At 35.8% G+C, this 22870-nt stretch overlaps 1 protein-coding gene across 2 annotated transcripts in view; it reads right to left on the bottom strand.

Annotated features, from left to right (window-relative positions):
* The window catches only part of REDIC1 (regulator of DNA class I crossover intermediates 1), a 95895-nt gene that overhangs the window by 54957 nt on the left and 18068 nt on the right, over positions 1–22870 (bottom strand). For both annotated transcript variants that reach the window (XM_027967448.3, XM_060412757.1), the window contains exons 3-7: positions 18823–18862; positions 16012–16150; positions 10103–10235; positions 9594–9642; positions 1101–1216 (exon numbers count right to left, since the gene is read on the bottom strand). In XM_027967448.3, coding sequence (XP_027823249.2) covers positions 1101–1216; positions 9594–9642; positions 10103–10235; positions 16012–16150; positions 18823–18862 — 477 coding nt within the window. The remainder of the gene's footprint in view (positions 1–1100; positions 1217–9593; positions 9643–10102; positions 10236–16011; positions 16151–18822; positions 18863–22870) is intronic.

Raw genomic sequence — 22870 nt, forward strand, 5'->3', positions numbered from 1 at the left:
TAAGCAACTGAGTGAATAGTGGTGGTATCTATTAATATGAAGACTTGGATAGGATTACAGAGTCAAGGTTTCTCATCACAGTTAACAAGAAATAATTCAAATTGGTTTGACAATTTCAATGGATTTAAAATAAAAAAGAACTAGGGTTTATATACAGACATCTAGAAAATAAAAATAGGGCACTGACCAACTACCAGATATGAAAAAGAAGTTAATACGATATGATACAGTAAAGGAAACTAGTAATTCATGGAAATTATAGAACAGGTACAAAACACCTTGGTCCCAAATATTTTTTAAAATAAATTAGTTAACATGGAAGCAACCTAGATGCCCATCAGCAGATGAATGGATAAGAAAGCTATGGTACATATACACAATGGAGTATTACTCAGCCATTAAAAAGAATACATTTGAATCAGTTCTAATGAGGTGGATGAAACTGGAGCCGATTATACAGAGTGAAGTAAGCCAGAAAGAAAAACACCAATACAATATACTAACACATATATATGAAATCTAAAAAGATTGTAACGACAACCCTGTATGAGAGACAACAAAAGAGACACAGATGTATAGAACAGTCTTTTGGACTCTGTGGGAGAGGGAGAGGGTGGGATGATTTGGGAGAATGGCATTGAAATATGTATAGTATCATATAAAAAATGAATTGCCAGTCTAGGTTCGATGCAGGATACAGGATACTTGGGGCTGGTGCACTGGGATGACCCAGAGAGATAGTATGGGGAGGGAGGTGAGAGGGGGGTTCAGGATTGGGAACACGTGTACACCCATGGTGGATTCATGTTGATGTATGGCAAAACCAACACAGTATTGTAAAGTAAAATAAAGTAAAGTTTAAAAAAATAAATAAAAAACAACAACAACAAAATACAATAAATTAAAGGTCAATTCGACAATAATTATTTAAAAGTGATTTAATGAAATACTATATTTTATTGATAGTGTTTTTTTTCTAGCAGTAATACTTAGGTCTGTTTACATCTCTAACTAAAAATAGTTATGTCTGTTAAAAGCAAATTAATAATTTAAGAAACAAATGCTACAGGTTCTTTATTACCTTCAAAATCTTTGCTTACCTGTTTAATCTTTCAAATAATGGTCCAGATTGTGCTGTTTCATATGATGGATTGAAAGTATCTTGATTTTCATTTAATTTAGAAACCAAGGAATGAGAATAATTAACATTACTGAGCTGAAAAAGAAAGGAAGAGCTGCCAAAATGGTAATGTACAGATACACGATTTAAATTATTTATCATAAAATGCCATTTAAGTGAAAACACATATATTCAAAAAATGTATTATTTTAATCTAAAAGAAAATAATTGCAGAGTACATCATGAGAAACGCTGGACTGGAAGAAACACAAGCTGGAATCAAGACTGCCGGGAGAAATATCAATCACCTCAGATATGCAGATGACACCACCCTTATGGCAGAAAGTGAAGAGGAACTAAAAAGCCTCTTGATGAAAGTGAAAGAGGAGAGTGAAAAAGTTGGCTTAAAGCTCAACATTTAGAAAACGAAGATCATGGCATCCAGTCCCATCACTTCATGGCAAATAGATGGGGAAACAGTGGAAACAGTGTCAGACTTTATTTTTCTGGGCTAAAAAATCACTGCAGATGGTGATTGCAGCCATGAAATTAAAAGACTCTTACTCCTTGGAAGAAAAGTTATGACCAACCTAGATAGCATATTCAAAAGCAGAGACATTACTTTGCTAATTAAGGTCTGTCTAGACAAGGCTATGGTTTTTCCTGTGGTTATGTATGGATGTGAGAGTTGGACTGTGAAGAAGGCTGAGGGCCAAAGAATTGATGCTTTGAACTGTGGTGTTGGAGAAGCCTCTTGAGAGTCTCTTGGACTGCAAGGAGATCCAACCAGTCCATTCTGAAGGAGATCAGCCCTGGGAATGCTTTGGAAGGAATGATGCTAAAGCTGAAACTCCAGTACTTTGGCCACCTCACGCGTAGAGTTGACTCACTGGAAAAGACTCTGCTGCTGGGAGGGATTAGGGGCAGGAGGAGAAGGGGACGACAGAGGATGAGATGGCTGGATGGCATCACGGACTCGATGGACGTGAGTCTGAGTGAACTCCGGGAGTTGGTGACGGACAGGGAGGTCTGGTGTGCTGCGATTCATGGGGTCGCAAAGAATTGGACACGACTGAGCGACTGAACTGAACAGTGAAAGCATATCAGTATTTGACTGATTATTAAAATAATAAAGTTGATACTATGGTGAGCTAAATATTTTACACTGGTTAAAAAATACCCAGAACACCAGGATCTTGAGTAAATAAAAGTTAAATTTCTCTCATAGAAATCACATAATCTCTTCAAGAAAACAGCTGTACTTAACTCAGTTTTTCCACCTACTGAGTAAAATTTTAGACTGCTACTTTAATATTTCTGAATATCAATATCATTGAGTGCAAAATGCAGAAACGATTGGAAGACTATTGAGAAAAGCAATTGAAATAATCAATTTATTAATATCAAAAGATATTTTATTGGCTTAACATTAATCTATCCAGCAATAATAATTTACATCTGCAGTATATATTTATCTGTAAGCCATGAAACATAGAGATAAGTCCAAAGAAAATCAATGAAAGAAATAGAAAAGAAGAGAGAGGGAGACAAAAAGAGATACTGAAAGGCTTCAAAAAAATATAAAGGTCTAAAGTAAGGGAAAGTTGAAAATAAAGTCTGATAATACATCTCAGTGTCAGAGAGACAGTGACAGAAGCACAGAGATAAATTCATTCCTCAGAGTGAGTAACATACAAACAAATCAAAAGAGAAGGGAATATTATATATTGGCTCAAATATTAACTTCTCCAGGGCAGTGAGAAGTGAGTCCCAGACCAAATTTTTTTCTTTTTTTTTCAATTAATTTTCCTTTGTATCTTATAATTTCATTTCAGTTATTCTCACTTTTCTTCAAATCCTTCCAAATAAACTATTAAATACTTCACTAAAACTTCACAATGTGACAATATGCCTTGGACAGGTACAAAAGACTGTTGTTGTTATCTTCTGCTCTATTAAGTATTGCATTATTTACTCTTCTGCAGATAATCACTAATCTATAATCTATAAGTAGGAGATTATTTAAACAGGTTACAGGACATTTCATTCTCTAGCCGATAAATTATCTAAAAGAATAAGCATGAATTTTAAGCAGATCTAGGATGCAATTTTTAGTCTTGTAAATACAAACCGAAAGGATAATGGAATGTTTTTCACTGCATCCTTCAAAAATGATTGGGTTCTTAAATTAATAAGGCTAACACATATCACTGAAATATAATATCAGTACTTTTTCTTTTCTGAAAAACAGAAAACATACTTTAATAAAACTGAATCATGATGTATATTATATAGCTATAAAATACCATAACTATAACTAATAAACTTATAATTGTAAATTAATTTATAAATACATAAATACGGCATAAACCACTGCATGCTAAAATTGGGAGGACTTCAAAATAAATATTCCTGCTAATAAGACACAGGATTTATATAACCATTTTCCTCACTATCTTTATATATTATTACAATAATCCCTGATGGCTCAGCAGGTAAAGAATCTGCCAGGAATGCAGGAGACACAAGAAGCACAGGTTCAATCTCTGGTCAGGAAGATCCCCTAGAGGATGACATGGCAACCCACTCCAGTATTCTTGCCTGGAAAATACTATGGGCAGAGAAGCCTGGCAGGCTACAGTCCATGGGGTCACAAAAAGTCAGACACGACTGAGTGACTAAGCACAAGCACACACACAGTAATCTTTAATAATTTCATTTTAAAAATCTATGTAAATTTAATAAAAAATCACTTCTTGGCATTTTCTATGGAAGATATATTTCAGAATTTTAAATTTTGAATTTTTAGTATTCTTAACCTTAGTGCATAAAATAATTGAACACTTCTACATATTTGTGTAATTATAATTGAAATGCATATGACCAGTTGGCATCTGTCAAATCATGAAAATAATCAAGTCATCACAATTCATACTTAATAGCCTACTATGATATCACTGAGGTTATATATTGCTATTCACAGGACCCTTTCTATAACACATATACTGGGCCACTATGCCATCACCAACTATTCATTTACTGTGATTACAAACATCATACTATTATGTAACACGCTGAACGATTTTCAGTTTCACTATCAATTTCACTAAAAAATGATTTTTTCAAAGATTTTTAAACAACATTTCAGTTTTTGAATTCATAATTTCCAACAGTGCAGAAAATTAAGTTTTTGCCCTAAGAGGAACTGTATACGTAATTTATATCCTATTGTGACTATATCTACAGCAAGTTACAATAACATTTTAAAATCTATAAATAAGAAAAGAACATATCAAAAAATATAATGGTATCAAAATCCTAAGAACTTTCTATTCAAAGACACTTATTCATCCTGCCTCTTTTTATATGCAACTTTCTGAAGACTAGGTACTATTCTGGGAATGAAATTTTGTTTTGTAGTATTTCCACTGGAAGATACTTCTGCTGAAAAAGATAGTAGAGTGAAAATGCAGTTTTCTGTTCTGTTGAACTGAGGTTAAAACATTCTATATGGGCCCATGACTTGTGATAACTATAGGAAAGACACAATCATTTGACTTGCCAAAATGTATAAACGAGAGATGAGAAAAGTGAAAAACAGAAGCAAAAAAGGTCATGAGCTGCAGAAGAAGTTCCGAGGAAAGAAAGGCAAGTCAATCAGCAATTGACAAGACTTATTAAGACCAGAGAGTTTATCAGCTAAGATTATACTGAAGAGCTCCTTTACACTGGACTTTATCATTCTTGGTCCTCTACACCCTCACGTCCCATTCTACTACATGACATCTCCTAAGAATGGAAAACCTCAGTTTCATTAATACACAGCACAGCTGATAAAATTTTCAAGAGATTTTAGTACCACTGTTTTTACCTTTCTGTAGTTTAACTCTAGCAATTTAAAGAAAAGAAAGGATAAATATTACTATAGCCTTAGATCTTAATATTTCAAACTTTAATCACAATCTGTTCTTTTTCTAAATCAATAGAATTTTATTTGCTAAAAGTAGCTCTAAGAGGGAAGTTTACAGTGATATAAGTTTACATCATGAAACAAGGAAAATCTCAAATGAACAATCTTATACCTAAAGCAACTAGAGAGATAAGAATAAACAAAACTCAAAATTAGTAGAAGGAAAGAATTCACAAGTCTCAGAGAAGAAAATACATGAAGTAGAGACTAAAAAACAACAGAAAATCAAAAAATTAAAAGTTAGTTCTTTGAAAAGATAAACAAAATTGATTAACCTTTACTCAGAATCATCAAGGAAAAAAGGGAAAGGGTCCAAATCAATAAAGTGAAAGTGTTAGTCACTCAGCTGTGTTTGACTCTTTGTGACTTCATGGACTGTAGCTCATCAGACTATTCTGTCCATAGAATTCTCCAGGCAAGTATACTGTTGTGGGTAGCCACTCCCTTCTCCAGGGGATCTTCCTGATCCAGGAATCGAACCAGGGTCTGCAGGCAGATTTGTTACTGTTTGAGCCACCAGGGAAGCCCCAAATCAATAAAATTAGCAATGAAAAAGAAGTTACAACCAACACCACAGAAATACAAGGCATCACAAGAAACTGCTGGGTTTTCCTGGTGGCTCAGATGGTAAAGAATTTGCCTACAAAGCAGGAGATCCAGGTTTATAAATCCTTAAAAAGGTACAATCGCGAGAATGAACAAGGAAGAAATAGAAAATATGACAGACCAATTCTAAGTACTGAAATTGAACCTGTAACTTTAAAACTTTCAACAAACAAAAGTCCAGGACCAGAAGACTTAACACATGAATTTTACCAAACATTTGGAGAAAAGTTAACATCTATCCTTCTGAAACCATTTCAAAAACTGCAGAGAAAGGTACACTTCCAAACTCATGGTATGAAGCCACCATCACCCTAATACAAAAAAACAGACAAAGATACTCCCCAAAAGAAAATTACAGGCCAATATCACTGATGAAAAATCCTCAACAGAATATTAGCAAACTGAATCCAACAATTCATTAAAAGGATCACATACCAGTTGTCATGTATGGAATGTGAGAGCTGGACCATAAAGAAGGTTGAGTGTTGAAGAACTGATGCTTTGGAATTGTGGTCCTGGAGAAAACTCTTGAGAGTCCCTTGGACTGCAAGATCAAACCAGGAAATGAACCCTGACTATTCACTGGAAGGACAGATGCTGAAGCCAAAGCTTCGGCCACCTGATGCAAAGATCTGACTGAAAAGACCCTGATGCTGGGGAAGACTGAAGGCAGGAGGAGAAGGGGGCGATAGAGGATGAGATGGTTGGATGACATCACAGTCTCAGTGGACATGAGTTTGAGCAAACTCCGGGAAATAGTGAAGGACAAGGGAAGCGTGGCATATTGCAATTCACGGGATGCAGAGTCAAGTGCGACTTAGCGACTGAACAACAAATGCCATGATCAAGTGGTATTTATCCCAGGGATACAAAGATTTTTCAATATCCACAAATTAATCAGTATAATATATACCACATTCATAAACTGAAGAATAAAAGTCATATGACCGTATCAATAAATGCAGAAAAAGTTTTTGATAAAATTCAAAATCCATTTATGATAAAAACTCTCCAGAAAGTGCAAATAGAGGGAACATATCTCAACATAATATAGGCCATTTATGACAAACCCACAATAAACGTCATACTCAACACATTTCCTCTAAGATCAGGTACAAGACAAGGATGTCTACACTTACCACTTTTACTCAGTGCAGTTTTGGAAGTCCTGGCCATAGCAGTCAAAAAGAAAGAGAAATTTTTAAAAAAAAAATTCAAATTGGAAAAGAAGAGGTAAAACTGTCACCATTTGCAGGTGACATGACACTATATTTGCTTCCCTGGTGGCTCAGCTGGTAAAAAATTTGCCCACAAGGTGGGAGACCTGTGTTTGATTGCTGGGTTGGGAAAATCCCCTGGAGAAGGGAACAGCTACCCACTCCAGTATTCTTCCAGGAGAATTCCATGGACTATATAGTCCATGGGGTCACAAAGAGTCGGACATGACTGGGAGACTTTCACTTTCATACACAGAAAACCCTGAAGATGCTACCAGAAAACTTCTAGAGCACATCAGTGAATGTGGTAAAGTTGTAGGATACAAAATTAACACACAGAAATCTATTGCATTTCCATACATTCCCAATGGAAGATCAGAAAGATAAATTAAGGGAACAATTTCACTTACAATCACATCACAAAGATGAAAATATCTAGAAAGAGACTTAAGGAGGCAAAAGACCTATATTCTGAAAATGGTAAGACACTGATGAAAGAAACTCAAGATGATACAAACAGGTGGAAAGATATACCATGTTCCTGAACTGGAAGAATTAATGTTAAAACAACTCACTAACCAAGGTAATTTACAGATTCACTTTGGAGTATAGTATGAAGGTTCCTTAAAAACTAAAAATAGAGCTATCATATGCTCCTGCAATCCCACTCCTGGGCATTTATCTGAAGAAAACCATAATTTGAAAAGATACATGCATCCCAATGTTCATCACAGCACTATTTACAACAGCTAAGACATGGAAGCAACCTAAATGTCCACAAACAGATGAATGGATAAAGAATATGTTGCATATATATATTTACTCAGTTATAAAAAAAGAACAAAATAATGCCACTTGCAGCAACATGGATAGACCTAGAAATAACCATACTAAGAAAAGTAACCCAGACAGAGGAAGACAAATATCACAGGATATCACTTATAAGTGGAATCTAAAAAAAAAAGATACAAATGAACTTATCTACAAAACAGAAATAGACCCACAGACAGAGAAAACAAACTTACAGTTACCAAAGTTGAAAGTGGGGAGGGATAAATAAGGAAGTTGAGATTAACATATACACACTACTATATGCTTCCCAAGTGGCTCAGGGTAAAGAATCTAGCTGTTAATGCAGGAGCCACAGGAAACGTGGGTTCAATCCCTGGGTGGGAAAGATCCCCTGGAGGAGGAAATGGCAACCCACTCCAGTATTTTTGCCTGGACAGAGGCAAAAAATTCCATGGACAGAGGAGTCTGGTGGGCTACAGTCCATGTGGGTGACAAAGAATCAGACGGACTGAGTGACTGAGCACCCATGCACTACCATATACAAAGTGAATAACCAATAAGAACCTCCTGGAGAGCCCGGAGAACTGTACTCAATACTTTGTAATAACTGGAACTTCCTTGGTGGTCCAGGGGTTAAGAATCCACCTTGCAACGCAGGAGATATAGGTCTGATCCCTGGTCTGGGGACTAAGGTCGCACAAGCTGTAGAGCGACTAACCCTGGATGCTGCTACTACTGAGTGCATGTGCTCCAGAGGCCATGTGAAGAACACACATGCCACAACTAGAGAGTCCATGGCCTCAACGAAAGATCCCACATGACTCAGTGAAGATCTTGTGTGCTGCAAGTAAGAGCTGATGCTTCCAAATAAATATATAAACGAATACTTTAAAATATATATTTTATAATAACCTATAAAGAAAAACATTAGAAGGAAATGGCAACCCACTCCAGTGTTCTTGCCTGGAGAATCCCAGGGACGGAAGCCTGGTGGGCTGCCATCTATGGGGTCGCACAGAGTCGGACACGACTGAAGCGACTTAGCAGCAGCAGCAGAAACAGCATAAAGAAAAACATTAATAAAAAACTAATGCCATCACTTCATGACAAATAGATGGAAAAAAATAGGCAACAGTGATGGACTTCCTTTTCTTGAACTCTAAAATCACCGTAGACAGTGACTGGAGCCATGAAATTAAAAGATGCTTGGTTGGATGGCACTACTGACACAATGGACAAGAGATTGAGCAAACTCTGGGAGATAGTGAATGACAGCAAAGCCTGGTGTGCTGTAGTCCACGGGATCACAAAGAGTTGGGGAGGACTGAGCTACTGAACAACAATAATAAAGGAAAAAAATTTAAATATATATATAATTAAGCCACTATGCTGTATACCTGAAACACAACATTGTAAATCAACTATACTTCAATTAAAAAATAAGTAAATGAAATTTTTAAAAATTAAAATTTGCTAAAAAAATAATCATTTGCAATACTTTGAAAAATAATCCTAGGATCAACAAGACTATCGAAAATCACAATTTCATATGAAATCAAATAATCTGATCACTGTGTGAAGAGATGAATTACTCAATGCTTGCATGAACCAAAAACAGGAATCTCCAAATGAATTATCCTTTACAGCTTGTCAGTAACAAGCAGAAGCAAATATTACACACACATAGGCCTCATCTACCTTATCAGAACTCCAAAATGTTTCTCATAATCAATTGGTTAAAATATTCTTAAGGTGTATGTTCCTTGTATTAAAAACTTTTAAAAGAATAATTATAAATACTAAGTTTTTCTAGTATTTGAAAAATTTATATCATTTGTTAGCATATCACAACTATAAAAATAATAAAATTTAATTTAAAAAACCTCACCTGAACTGGATCAAGTTCTTCCTTGGTGTCTAGTCTTTGATAGCATATACTAACAAAAATAAAATTTTAAGGTTAAAAATATAGATGGCATTAAATTGACCATCTTTATATATCTATTTAAAATTGATACTGTTATATACAAATACATGAAAACATATGAAACTCTAAGTAACTCTATTTATTCCAGATCATAATATTATCGAGTTTTCTAAAAATTATATTGTTATGAGAGATTTTATGATAAAGTCAAACTATGTGTACAAAAAATTTAGTATGGACATTTGGTCATTTGATAAATGTCTTAATAGTTTAACGATATTATAGCAGCTGAACAAACAAAAACTGGAGCTATTATAGAAGAATAAATCCTCTGTACATCTTCCAGTGAGTAAAAAGGTAAAACAATAATGACCATTTAAATAATATATAATGATATATGATGCTATAATATATATATGAATGTAATATACATCAGATAGATACATTAATATAACCTAGCTAAAACCTACTTGTTTTCTATATCATCAATGCAGAGTTTAGATGGTACACAGTTAGGTGACATTGGAAGTTCTATATCATGCTTTCTTAGGGGCATTTTTATGTCTTTATTCATATTCACGTGCATTGGTTTCCTCACAGTTTCTAGAATGAAAAAATATATAATTTATAAAAAATTATAAGAAAAATAAAAAATTTTTAAAGCATCATTTGATATACTATGTTCATTAAAGAAATGCACATTTTAGAAATTTACTGAAACCACCTGTATTCTATGTACACTAGAAAACATTACAATAGTATCTCAGATATTTTGAATCATTCTTTTTACTTTATCATCTTATATACTCCTCTTGAAAACTTTTTTCTTCCTCTAATACTTCCTTGAAACCCAGACCGTATCCGATATTCTCTTACACATTCTCATAGCACTATATAGGTTCTCTATAAATACACTTACCATCCTTTGTTGTTTGTGATTAACTCTATTTCCCTCACTAGATTTTTTAAATTTATAGAAGCAGAATCTTTGTGTCTCTTTATAGAAAAAATCTCTTTTTTGTCTGTTCAGTACTTGCAACAACTTTTCTTTTCTGGGGAATGTTTTTTACACATGCATCAACTATACAGTTCTAGTGGAGACTTTCCACCATCTTATAAAACCCTGCCTTTCAGTAAAAATAACTGGTGAAGGGGTAGACATCTAACCCAAGGAGAATTAAGAACTGTTCCCTCTGGTTAGGAGTAATTGTTCCAGTGCTAAGACCTGGGGTAAGGCAATATTCCTTCAGTGGAATTTTCAGAAGTTCAGGACCAGTGAAACATCTCTCAGTATTTCTCTAATGGCAAAACTAGGAGAGATGAGCAATGTTAGTTTTTTAAGGTAATGTTTTAAGCCCCAGTGATGAAGGCAGTCTGAGAGAATGAAGCTAATATCTGAAGTGAGAAAAAATCTTGATTGAATTCAAAACCTCTGATTCAAGCAGTTTCTGAAGCCCAGCTGCACCACTGCCCTTCCTTTTAGTTAAGTACCTTGGTCCTTTCAAGGCTGCTGAAACTGGATCCCATAGACTGGGTGGATTACGAACAACAGAAATTTATTTCTCAGTCTGGAGGCTGGGATGTCCAAGATGAAGATGCTAGAAAATCTGGTGTCTGGTGAGGGCCTGCTTCCTGTTTCTCAGACAACCATCTTCTCCCTGTGCTCTCAGATGGTAGAAAGGGAGAAAGAGCTCTCTGGGGTTTCGTTGTTGTTGTTGTTCAGTCACTAAGTTGTGTTCAACTCTTTGCAACCCCATGGACTGCAGCATGCCAAGCTTCTCTGTCCTTCACTCTCTCAGACTTTGCTCAGATTCATGTCCAATGAGTTGGTGATGCTATCTAACCATCTCATCCTCTCCTGTCTTTTTCTCCTTTTGCCCTCAATCTTTCCCAGCATCAGTGTCTTTTCCAATGACTTGGTTCTTCACAAAGTACTGGAGCTTCAGCTTCAACATCAGTCCTTCCAAAGAATATCCAGCGTTGATTTCCATTAGGACTGACTTATTTGAATGTATCGATTCTCTGGTACTCTGTACTCTTAATATCCAGCTCTCACATCAGCACATGACTACTGAAAAAACCATAGCTTTGACTATATACATACCTTTGTCGGTAAAGTGACCCCTCTGCTTTTTAATATGCTGTCTAGACTCTCATAGCTTTCCTTCCAAGGAGCAATGCCGGGAGCCAGTGTGAGGAACTCCGCCCGTGGCAAAGGTCATGAGGAAGGAGGCTCAGCATACGCAAAGGCAGGATCGAGCCTCAGAAGACCCCCGTTCCCGAGCATCTACCCCCCAAAACCAGAGTCTGCCTGCTTTACTGTGTTATGCTTTCCACCTACTCTTCTGACATTAACAGGGGGCTGTCCCCCCACCACCTTTTTCTGGAAAAAGTTAATTTAGAGCTTTTAGATAATAAATCTCCTGGGCATAATATGAGTGTTTCAATCCAAAAACCCGTCTGATGGCTTTCTAGCCTGCCTGCCAGACTCTTACAGCTGCGCATGTGATTGTCTGTGGCCTCCTGACTGCGAGAGGCACAGGAAGCTTAAAACATCCTAGGAATGAGGGGGCTTTCGAGGAGTCAAAATCATTAGAATAGGACTGATTAAGGGTTTCATTTGTTGAGCCAATACCTGCTGCCAAGTTTTCATATCTTTTATTTGTAGATATAGTTGGTATATAGGAAAAACAGGTAGTAGCCCTGGTATCAGCAACATTAGATCTTTGAGTTAAGTTCTTTCTTTGTTATAACCCACTGCACCTTTGTTCTACAGGAATGTAACTTTATTTAGTACTTTGAGGGTGATGCAGATTAAAGAAAAAAACCCTTCAAGGGAAAAAGAGTTTTCTGGTTGATAGACATTTATCTAGGAAGAGAGCCATAAAAATGTTAACAGGCCTCTTGGCCAGAAGATAATGTAAACCACCTGAGACCTTTTGTATACGGGAAGGTATGCAAAAAGAAAGTCTGGTCTCAATAAGGGTCAGGACTGCTGCCCCTGCATAACTCTGCACATTCCATTATTTCTTTATGAACAACCTGGGGTATATAAGCTGCTTTTGAAAATAAAGTTGTGGGTCTGGCACCGATGCTTGGCTCCTCCATGTCGTTCTTTCCTCCCTTTTCTGGCTGAATTCCCATCTGGAGCGTGGAGGCTCACCATGTCTACTTATTTGCCCTGGCTTCTGAGACCCACGCAAGAGGGAGCCCAAGGCGGGGCACCCTCCACTATTCAAGCGGGCACCGATGGCCTACGTAGATGGTGCAAGGTCCTTGTCTTGGAACTTTATTGGTTTTCCACGTAAACCAAGTTATTCAGCCCCTTTTCTCCACTAATTTTCCTACTGCACTATTCTTTCCTAATCTCTCTTTATATTTCTAAATAAATAAGTTTTTCCTCACTGACTCCATCCCCACTTCGAATTACACTGGATCCACCAGGGCTGGACCCCGGCAGAGCAAGTGTCTTTTAATTTCATGGCTGAAGTCACTGTCCACAGTGATTTTGGAGCCCAAGAAAAGAAAATCTGTCACTGTGTCTACTTTCTGCCCTCTATTCGCCATGAAGTGATGGAACTGGGTGCCATGATCTTCATTTTTTGAATGTTGAGGTTTAAGCGAGCTTTTACACTCTCCTTTTTCACCCTCATCAAGAGAATCTTTAGTTCCTCTTCACTTTCTACCATTAGAGTGGTATCATCTGCATATCTGAGGTTGTTGATATTTCTTTAATCAGGGTACAACTGTATTCATGAGAGTTCCACCCTCATGACCTAATTGCTTCCTAAAAGTCCCTCCTGAATCATTACATTACAAGTTGGAATTTCAATACATGAATTTGGACGGGAGGACACAAACATTCAGTTCATAACATTATTTGAATGTCTGTTAGTTGAGCCTTACTTATAAAGTCTTTTTTTTTAAGGAGAGTAAAAATACCTCTATCCTCTACCCTTCTATACTCCCAACTGGGGCTCCTGTGACAAAAGATCGATTAACAAGAGGAAAGCATACAAACTTTATTTAATATAAGTCTTACATAGAAAACGTCATAAGAAAATGAAGACCCAAAGAACCTGAGTATTTTTACATTAGGTTTGATGAGGAATGGAAAAGTTATGGAAAATGTGATAAGACAAAAAAGGAGTATGAGCACAGTGTGTAGTAAATTGGGGAAAACAGCAGTCCTGTCCATTTAGATTGCTCTCAGTGTCCCTCTGCCTTGGAGATAAAGATGTTCCCTGGTTGAGGAACTAAGATCCTGCATGCTGCACATGGCCCAAGGGGAGAAAAAAAAAAAAAAAAAGTAAAAACCGTTTGACTCAAAATTATAGAAATCTTAAAAGAAAATATAGCAAACATAAAGGGTAAGCTCTCTGTTCTCCATTTTGGTAATTTTTTGCATTTTACATCAAAACAAAGGCAACTAAAGCAAAAATAAACAACTGAGACTACATTCAACTAAAAAGCTACTGCATAGCAGAAGAAAATCATTAACACAATGAAAAGACAACCTAGGGAATGGGAGAAAGTATTTGCAAATCACGTATCTGATAAGGGGTTAACATCCACAATATAAAGAATTCACATAACTCATTAGCAAAAAAAAAAAACTAATTTAAATATGGGCAGAGGACTTGAATAGATATTTTTCCAAAAAAGACATACAAATGGCAAGGGGTACTCAATATTAGTTATCATCAGGAAAATGCAAAGCAAAACTACAATAAGACATCTTCTCAAACCTGTCAGAAGGAATTATCAAAAAGACAAGAGATAACAAGTGCTGACAAGAATGTGGAGAAAAGGAAACACTTGTGCACTATTGGTGGAAATATGAATTGGTTCAGCCACTATGGAGAACAGAATGGAGGTTCCTCAAAAAATTAAAAGTAGACTAACACAAGGTTCAGCAATACCCCTTCTGGAACTGAATCGCCAGTCTATGTCTGACGCAGGATACAGCATGCTTGGGGCTGGTGCATGGGGATGACCCACAGAGATGTTATGGGGAGGGAGGTGGGAGGGGGGTTCATGTTTGGGAACACATGTAAGAATTAAATATTTTAAAATTAAAAAATAAAAAACTATAAACAATAAAAAAAAAGAAACGAAAAAGGATCTTGAAGACAAATCTGCACTCTCCTGTTCAATGAAGTATTATTCACAATAACCAAGATATGGAAACAACCGTCTGTCAACGGATGAACAGATGTGGTGTATACATAAAATAGTATTCAGCCCTGAGAAAGAAGAAAATCCTGCCAATTATGACAACATGGATGGACCCTGAAAATATTATGCTAAGTGAAATAAGCCAGACAGAAAAAGACAAATACGGCATGGTATCACTTACATGTGGAACCTTGGGAAAAAAAGGTCAAACTCATAGAAACACAGAGTAGAAAAGTGGTTCCCAGGGGCTGAGGATGAGAGAGAAGGGGAAATAGGCAGAGGCTGGCAAAAGGGCACAAACTTTGAGCTGTATGATGATTAAGATCTGAAGATCTAATATAAAATGTGAGTATAGTTGATAACAATATTATATAAGTGAAGAAAATAAAATCAGATTTACAACAAAAACTTCTATTCCTAAAGTCCACGAATTATGTATTTACTTTTACTACAGTAAAAGTTTTTTACTTGTGTAAACTGCTCTGTGGAGGGAGAAACAAAAAATGACAGAAAAAGGAAAAGAGGGGATACTAAGAATACTATAATCAATTTCCATCTATCATTTATGAACTCTTTTAAGCTCTCATTTTAGCACTTGTTTTAAAAATTAAGTATCAGACAAAGGTCCCTTGAGATAGAAAAAAAAATAGTGTGATTAAACTTTTTTATTTACTTAAAGAATCAAAGTGCAAGCCAAAATGAACTTTATTTTGAAGTATTAAGACTACTACAATTAACATCCCAAGAATGCCTGAGAAATTATTTAAGTTGTCAATCAGGAAACTAATCATTGAGACAAAAATCTTTTCAGCTCTTCCTTTTTAAATAGATTCTCTAAAATAGTATAAGATAATAAATACATGTATTTCCTGCTCTTTAGCTGAACTTTGGTAACTAACTGCCAAGACAGAATAATGTAATAATTGAAACAGCTGCACTGCAATAAGTCTAACCATGCCTTATAAAATTAATTTTATATAACATTTATACAAACTAAAAATAAAAATAAATGGATTAAGGAATAAGAGATTTTAAGCAAAAATTAACAAATTTTCTTAAGCAGGCAAAAAAAACTTTTAAAACTTTTAAGTTTTAAAAGTTTCCTTTCCACATCCTTTGAGTTCTAAAATTACACTTATTAGAAAATTAAACCTTATAATCACATTGAATTTAAAAAATGGTATTAGAAAAATTTACTTACCAGATGTTTTCTTCTGGCAAGATATCTGATTTACCATATACAGGTTAAGGAGGTCTAAACTGACAGTAGAATTTTTGACAGGGGATAAAACTCCCAATAATTTCATTTTTGACTTTAGCCTTTTCTTTTCAAAATATTCCTAAAATAATTAGAAAGTTACTGCAGCAACTATATGTTTCAGGCAGAAGAATAAATAATAAAAAGCAATAATGCAATCAAATAAATGACAATATTTTTATATTCCTGTGACACACTTTATATGTTTACAAATTAAAGTCAACTATGAAACTAGCAGTTTGCCTAAAGAGTCTAAATTTCACAGCCTCCTATACTACTGGTGGTAGAAATGTGAGATAATTCTCATCTGATAGCTTCTATTTCCACTGAAATATGAGACAAGGTCATCTAATTAGTATGAAGGAAAAAAGAACAGGGTTGGGGAAGAGAGGCTTGAGGAGACAAAGGACGGTATGAAATTTTCAAAGAGTAAGAAAGTGACATGACTAGAGATTAATCCTTTAGCAAAGTGCTGTGAGTCTTTTCTTATAAATGTTCAAAGAATGATCCAAACACTTTTAAGATTTTTTTTTTAATAGTCTGGGGACAGACTACATTCATAGATTATTTAGTATCAAGTGCCTATGTTACACATAATTCTAGGCATAGGAGATAACAGAGTGATTAAAAGTGGTAAGATCCTTTTTTATGAATATATATTAATGGGGTGGGAGAGGAGAACAGAATCAATAAATTTATAAGAAAATACCAGACTTTGAAAAGAGTGATAAATAAAAGGGAATACTGAAGAAACAGTAACTGGAGGGTGGGGAGCTATTTAGATGTAGTGATCAGAGAAAGTCAATCTAACAGATACTTTAGCTGAGACCCAAATATTGACAAGCCAGACATAAAATATCTCAAGGGAGACTATTCCAGAGAAAGGGAAGAAGAGTGGCAGAAAGAAGGTCATTGTGGTTGAAATACAATGAACAACAGGGCGAGCAGTAAAACATAAGGTCAGAGAAGCAGGCAGGATGCAGACCCTTTAGGTCCTTTCAGGCTATGGTTGCATGCGTGCTGCTCAGTCATGTCTGACTCTTTGTGACCCCATGTGTGGCCCACCTGGCTCCTCTGTCCATGGAAGGACAAGGAAAAACTTCTCAGGTAAGAATAATGGAGTGAGTTGCCATTTCCTACTCCAGGGGATCTTCCATCCCAGGGATTGAATGCACATCTTCTGCATTGGCAGCTGGATTTCTTTACCACTATACCACCTGGGATTGTCAAGCTATGGTTAAATCAGATTTATTCTAAAAGCAATGAAAAGCAATTGAGGTTTTTAAGGAAACGATAAATTCTGTTTTTCTTTAAAAAAAAAAAATCATGCTAACAGTTGTGTGAAGAACAGAATACAAAAAATAAAAGAAAGAGCAAAAAAATTTTTGATAAATTCAATGACATTAAAAGTGAGAACTTTCCTTCAAAGATATCATTAAGAAAGTAAACATAAAAGCTACTGAGTACACATATAACTGACAAATAATTCCTAGATATATAAAAACACAGAAAAAGACAAACAACCCAAATAAAAAATGAAAGAAATACTTGGAAATGTATCTCATGAAGCAGAAAATCTGAATGAAAAGATAGCCAGCCTCAGTAGTAATCAAGAAAAAAAAAAGGTTAAATTTACAATAAAGCATCATTTCACTGAGGTAACAAATATCCTACTTTCATCACAATTACTCCCTTAACTTTTCTTTAAATTTCACTACCTCTGAGGCTTCCCTGGTAGCTCAGTTGGTAAAGAATCCACCTGCAAATGCAGGAGACCCCAGTTCAATTCCTGGGTCAGGAAGATCCGCTGGAGAAGCGATAGGCTTCCCACTCCAGTATTCTTGGGTTTCCCTGGTGTCTCAGCTGGTAAAGAATCCATCTGCAATGTAGGAGACCTGGGTTCAATCTCTAGGTTGGGAGGATCTCCTGGAGAAGGGAAAGGCTACCCACTCCAGCATTCTGGCCTGGAAAATTCCATGGACTATGTAGCCCATGGGCTTGCAAAGAGTCGGACACTACTGAGCAACTTTCACTTTCACCTCTGAACATGAAATCTCACTGCTTGTATTTTTCTGTGAGTTTCTTCATTTGCTCAACATTCTGGTTTTGAGATTCACCTACAATAATTACATGCAAATGATGCATTTTCACTGCTATACCTTGGGTATACCACAAGTTGCTTAACCATTCTACTGCTCCTGGACATTTATTCGGTGCTCCCTTTTCTCTCCCCTGTACCCTGTCCTTCTTCTTCCTCTCTTTCTTCTTCTCTCTATTTTGTTTGCTATTTAACAACAACAAAGATCCAAAGAAGCATGTACATATCTCAAGCTGCACATAGGGAAGTTTCCTTAGGATATGTATCACTTTTTTGCAAGATACACGCTCAACTTTATTATGTAATACAATCAATGCAATTATTTTTTAAAAACACTAAAAAAAGTAGGAGATAGGTTATAAGGTTACTATAGTACCCTGGGCAACAAATGCTTTGGATAAGGGGGCTAATAGTATTAACTGTGAGAACTGATCAGACTTGGGATATATTGGAACTAGATGACAACAAGAATCAACAATGCTCCATAATTCTGTGCCTGAGAAAAATGGGTAGCTAATTAAGCTATCTATAAGAATGGAGAAACTAAAATGGTCCTCCAGTTTCACTCAGGTGAATTTATTAACCTTGGAAAAATGCTCCAAAATATCACTGTTCTTGTAACACTATGAGACACAATAAAAATATATTTTCTTTACCTTCTGCTTTCTCCTTTCCTGCTTGATCAGAACCCTGGTCCTGAAAAGGGAAGCAGGATTATTTTATAATGATTAAATAAATAGTCTCTAAAACAACTATCATTTTATCTGAACTGAAGACTTGGAATTAAAATCTAAAAGTACCAATAATTATTTTCTGAGAAGAAACTATAAAAATGTTCTCAAATTATTTATAAAATATATACTGTTTCACAAAGTTTTCCTGGATAAAAAAACCCAAGAACTAATAAAACTGACTCTAGACCTATGGTGAATAATTAAACACAAAATAAATCAGTTATAAAAATCAAAATAAGCAGAGAAATCACTACATGGAAAGAATGTATCACTGAAGCACTCTTATCTGATAGCAATATTCTAGGTCAACACTGCTATTTTCTTTGCCTTTCCTTGTAATTCAATATTCTACTAAAATTAACACAGAATAGAGAGAAGATAAAAATCTATATAGGATCTAACGAAATGTTAAGTTTATTATTAGAGCAACTTCAGTTACATTAGCTACGCGTATCTGAAACCTCAGAACTTCTTTAAAACACTGCTAGTCATTATGGATGTGCTTCAGACCACATAACCTTCATGCCAAAAACTGCACTGACTCCCAATGATAATACAGCATTTAAGAGATATAAAATATTTGCTTTATTAATAATAGTGAAATGCTATAAAACATTTATTGATAATATAAGCAAATATGCACAATGTATCTTTTGGACATACATGAATTATGGTTTCAAATTCAATATTTATGAATTATAAATAAAATAACAAAATGTATTCTAGTTATATGATATTATGCAATAACATGAAAATAAAATTGCTAATAATGAGTACCATATACCTTGCATCAATGTAGATACTCCAGAATCTTTACATGTAAAAACTCATTTAATCTTCATAGCAACTCTATAATGTAAGTTCTATTTTTACTCCCACTTTACTGATGAAGAAACTAGACACGGAGAGGTTAATTAATTTGTTCAAGGTCACACTGCTAATAAGTGATAGAGCCAGGATTCAAATTCAAGAATTCTAGCTTTGAAATTTTAAATCAGTGCCTTCTAATTCTGTCTAAGCATGCTAACTGTGAATAAAGAAAGCAGTTCATTTTTCCAAATGATTTTCATAAACTACATGAAGGACAGTTCTGAATATCCCTAGACTCTGCTGCTTACTGAACTTATTATTTAACATATTTCCCAACAGATGTCTTAAATTGATCACTTTGAGGTCACTGAAAAATAAATCCAATCTACTATGCTCCATGCTGCATCATAAGCATACTGCTGGCATTCAAACTTTAGGAAAAAAAGGAAATAAATTACATTTCATTAACTCATCAAATGCTAAGGCTAGAATGGACCTTTGAGATTAGTTTATTCTCCATCATTTCAAAACTTAAAAAACTATGGCACAGAAAATGAAGTGACTTTTCAAAGTTCAGAAATATAAGAAGATGCTGTAATAAAACTTAACAATCCAGATTATAAAGAGAATATATAAACATCAATTTTATAAGTAGTTCCACATTGTAAAGATCAATATAATTAGGGAAAAGTCAAAAACTAAATATAGTCTTCTTATGTATAAAACAATTGAACTTATTCCAGGCTGATTTTCCATTATCCAAGACATTATCTTATGGCTTTTGCCAAATTCTATGTACTAGATAATCCCCATTTCTATTCGCCTAAGAAAAAAATAATTAGGAATTCAAGACCAATTGCTAGATCAGCCTACTATCACTAAACCACACCGAAAGTAAAAATGGATCTTGATGTATAAGTCAAAGGTAATTTCTTAAACTAAACATTTTAGACTATTATTAAGGCAACAATGTTACTCTAAGCAGTACTCTATGTCTAAATGTTTTACTGAATACAGTCATTTTCAACTACCTACATTAAAAAAGAATATCAGTTAGGATTCATAGTTACAAGAAAGGAAAGCATATTTGGTTAATTTAAATAGAAAATAAGTTAAAAGGAAGTTGGATAACCAGTAGATCTGCCAAAGGGCTGAGCAAGCATGTTTGGCAACTGGCAGGAACAAGGAAGACTAAGTAGCTGTGGTGTCACAGTCAAAATTACACCATGATTAGTCTCAAAAGGATACTACTGCTAGCACTTGTGAACACTGGACTCCACTGACTGTAGCATTTCTACTTCTAAACAATGAACAACCACCTCTTCTACCATCTTCTAGCATTACTAACCCTGAAAATTCAATCCTGTTGCAGCTCCTGCAGCTGCTTACTAGAATAGGCACCTTGCAGGCCTTATTTCTTTGGATTACTAACTTGATTCAAGGTAAAAGATAAGTGCATCGGTCCAAGCTTAGATCATATGCCAATTCACTAGTAGCAAAACAGGCTGAAAGAGGTATGTTGTTTTTTTTTTCTTCTAGATTGTACAAAAGTAAGTAGGCTGTGCTGTGTGTGCATGCTAAGTCACTTCATTTGTGTCTGACTCTTTGCGACCCTATGGACCATAGCCTGTCAGACTACTCTGTTCTTCGGATTCCCCAGGCAAGAATACTGAGGTGGGCTGTGCCTATTATCAAAATTGATAAGGTAAGAAACACCTCAGAAGTAGACAAGCTCAGATACTGGGCTGTCAAAGAGTGTAAATATTCACTAAAGAGGAAAAAAAAGTGAAAGGGAGAGTGGCTCAGTTGTGTTCGACTCTTTGTGACCCCATGGACTATGCAGTCCATGGAATTCTTCAGGCCAGAATACTGGAGTGGGTGGAGCCGTCCTTCCCAACCCAGGGATTGAACTCAGGTCTTCCTCACTGCAGGTGGATTCTTTACCAGCTGAGCCACCAAGGAACACCAAGAATATTGGGGTAGGAGGCCTATCCCTTTTCCAGTGGATCTTCTCGATCCAGAAATTGAACCAGGGTCTCCTGCATTGCAGGCAGACTCTTTACCAGCTGAGCTACCAGCGAAGCCCCATTAAAGAGATGTACAGTTAAAATAATTAACAATCCGAAAGTGATTTTTTAATTTGGCTACATCAGGTACGTATTTGTATGTATGTACTTATATGTGTGCACGTTGGGAAGGCTCTCCTTCTCTTTATATATACATATTCCTAACAGTTGCTTCTAATGGTTTCACTTAGATTAACATTAAAATAAGACAACAAAGTTGTTTTTTCCTCCCAAGGATTAACCAAGACTGTGTCAGACAGAAAAAAAATTTTCATCTGCCCTTCTAGGTTATTCTGACTGGTCTAAGAATTAAGTTGACGTGAGACACATTAACATGAGAAAGGCAAACAAAAGTTTAATAACATGTATGCATAAAAGTGGTGGTTTAGTCACTCATCGTGTCTGATGCTTTGCAACCCTGTGGACTGTAGCCTGCCAGGCTACTCTCTCCATGGGGATTTTCCAGGCAAGGATACTGAAGTGGGTTGCCATTTCCTTTTCCAGGGTAACTTCCTGACCTAGGGATCGAACCCTGGTCTCCTATACTGCAGGCAGTCTCCTGCATTGCAGGCAGATTCCTTACTGACTAAGCCACCAGGGACCCAGGGAAGCCCCTCCAAGTTAGTTAGTCATGTCTGACTCTTTGCAACCCCATGGACTATAACCAACCAGGCTCTGCTGTCCATGGAATTTTTCTGGTAAGAATACTGGAGTAGGTTGCCATTTCCTTCTCCAATCATGAAAGAGACCAAGGAAAACTGAGTAATTAATGAAATGGCTAAAGTCCTCACCTTAAATACCATCTTCACCTAAAGACAAAAAGGATATTGGGAATAGTGGTTTGGGACTTCACAGGGGAGAAAGGCAATTCATATGGAAATGGAAAGCAAATGTTTGGTACATAAATGTTTGATGGGCCATACAGACAATGGGACACAGGTTGGAATCTGATCTGCAGGCCCTGCCAGGTTTCCCACACCACACCCAATCCATATTTGCAGATACCTCTGATGACAGCTCTGTTCTGAGAACAGACCCCCTATCTGAAATATCTGCATATCTTATATCTGACAAGGAATCAATATCTAAAATAT

This window comes from Ovis aries, chromosome 3 (genome assembly GCF_016772045.2).
Source record: "Ovis aries strain OAR_USU_Benz2616 breed Rambouillet chromosome 3, ARS-UI_Ramb_v3.0, whole genome shotgun sequence".
Classification (NCBI taxonomy): Eukaryota; Metazoa; Chordata; class Mammalia; order Artiodactyla; family Bovidae; genus Ovis; species Ovis aries.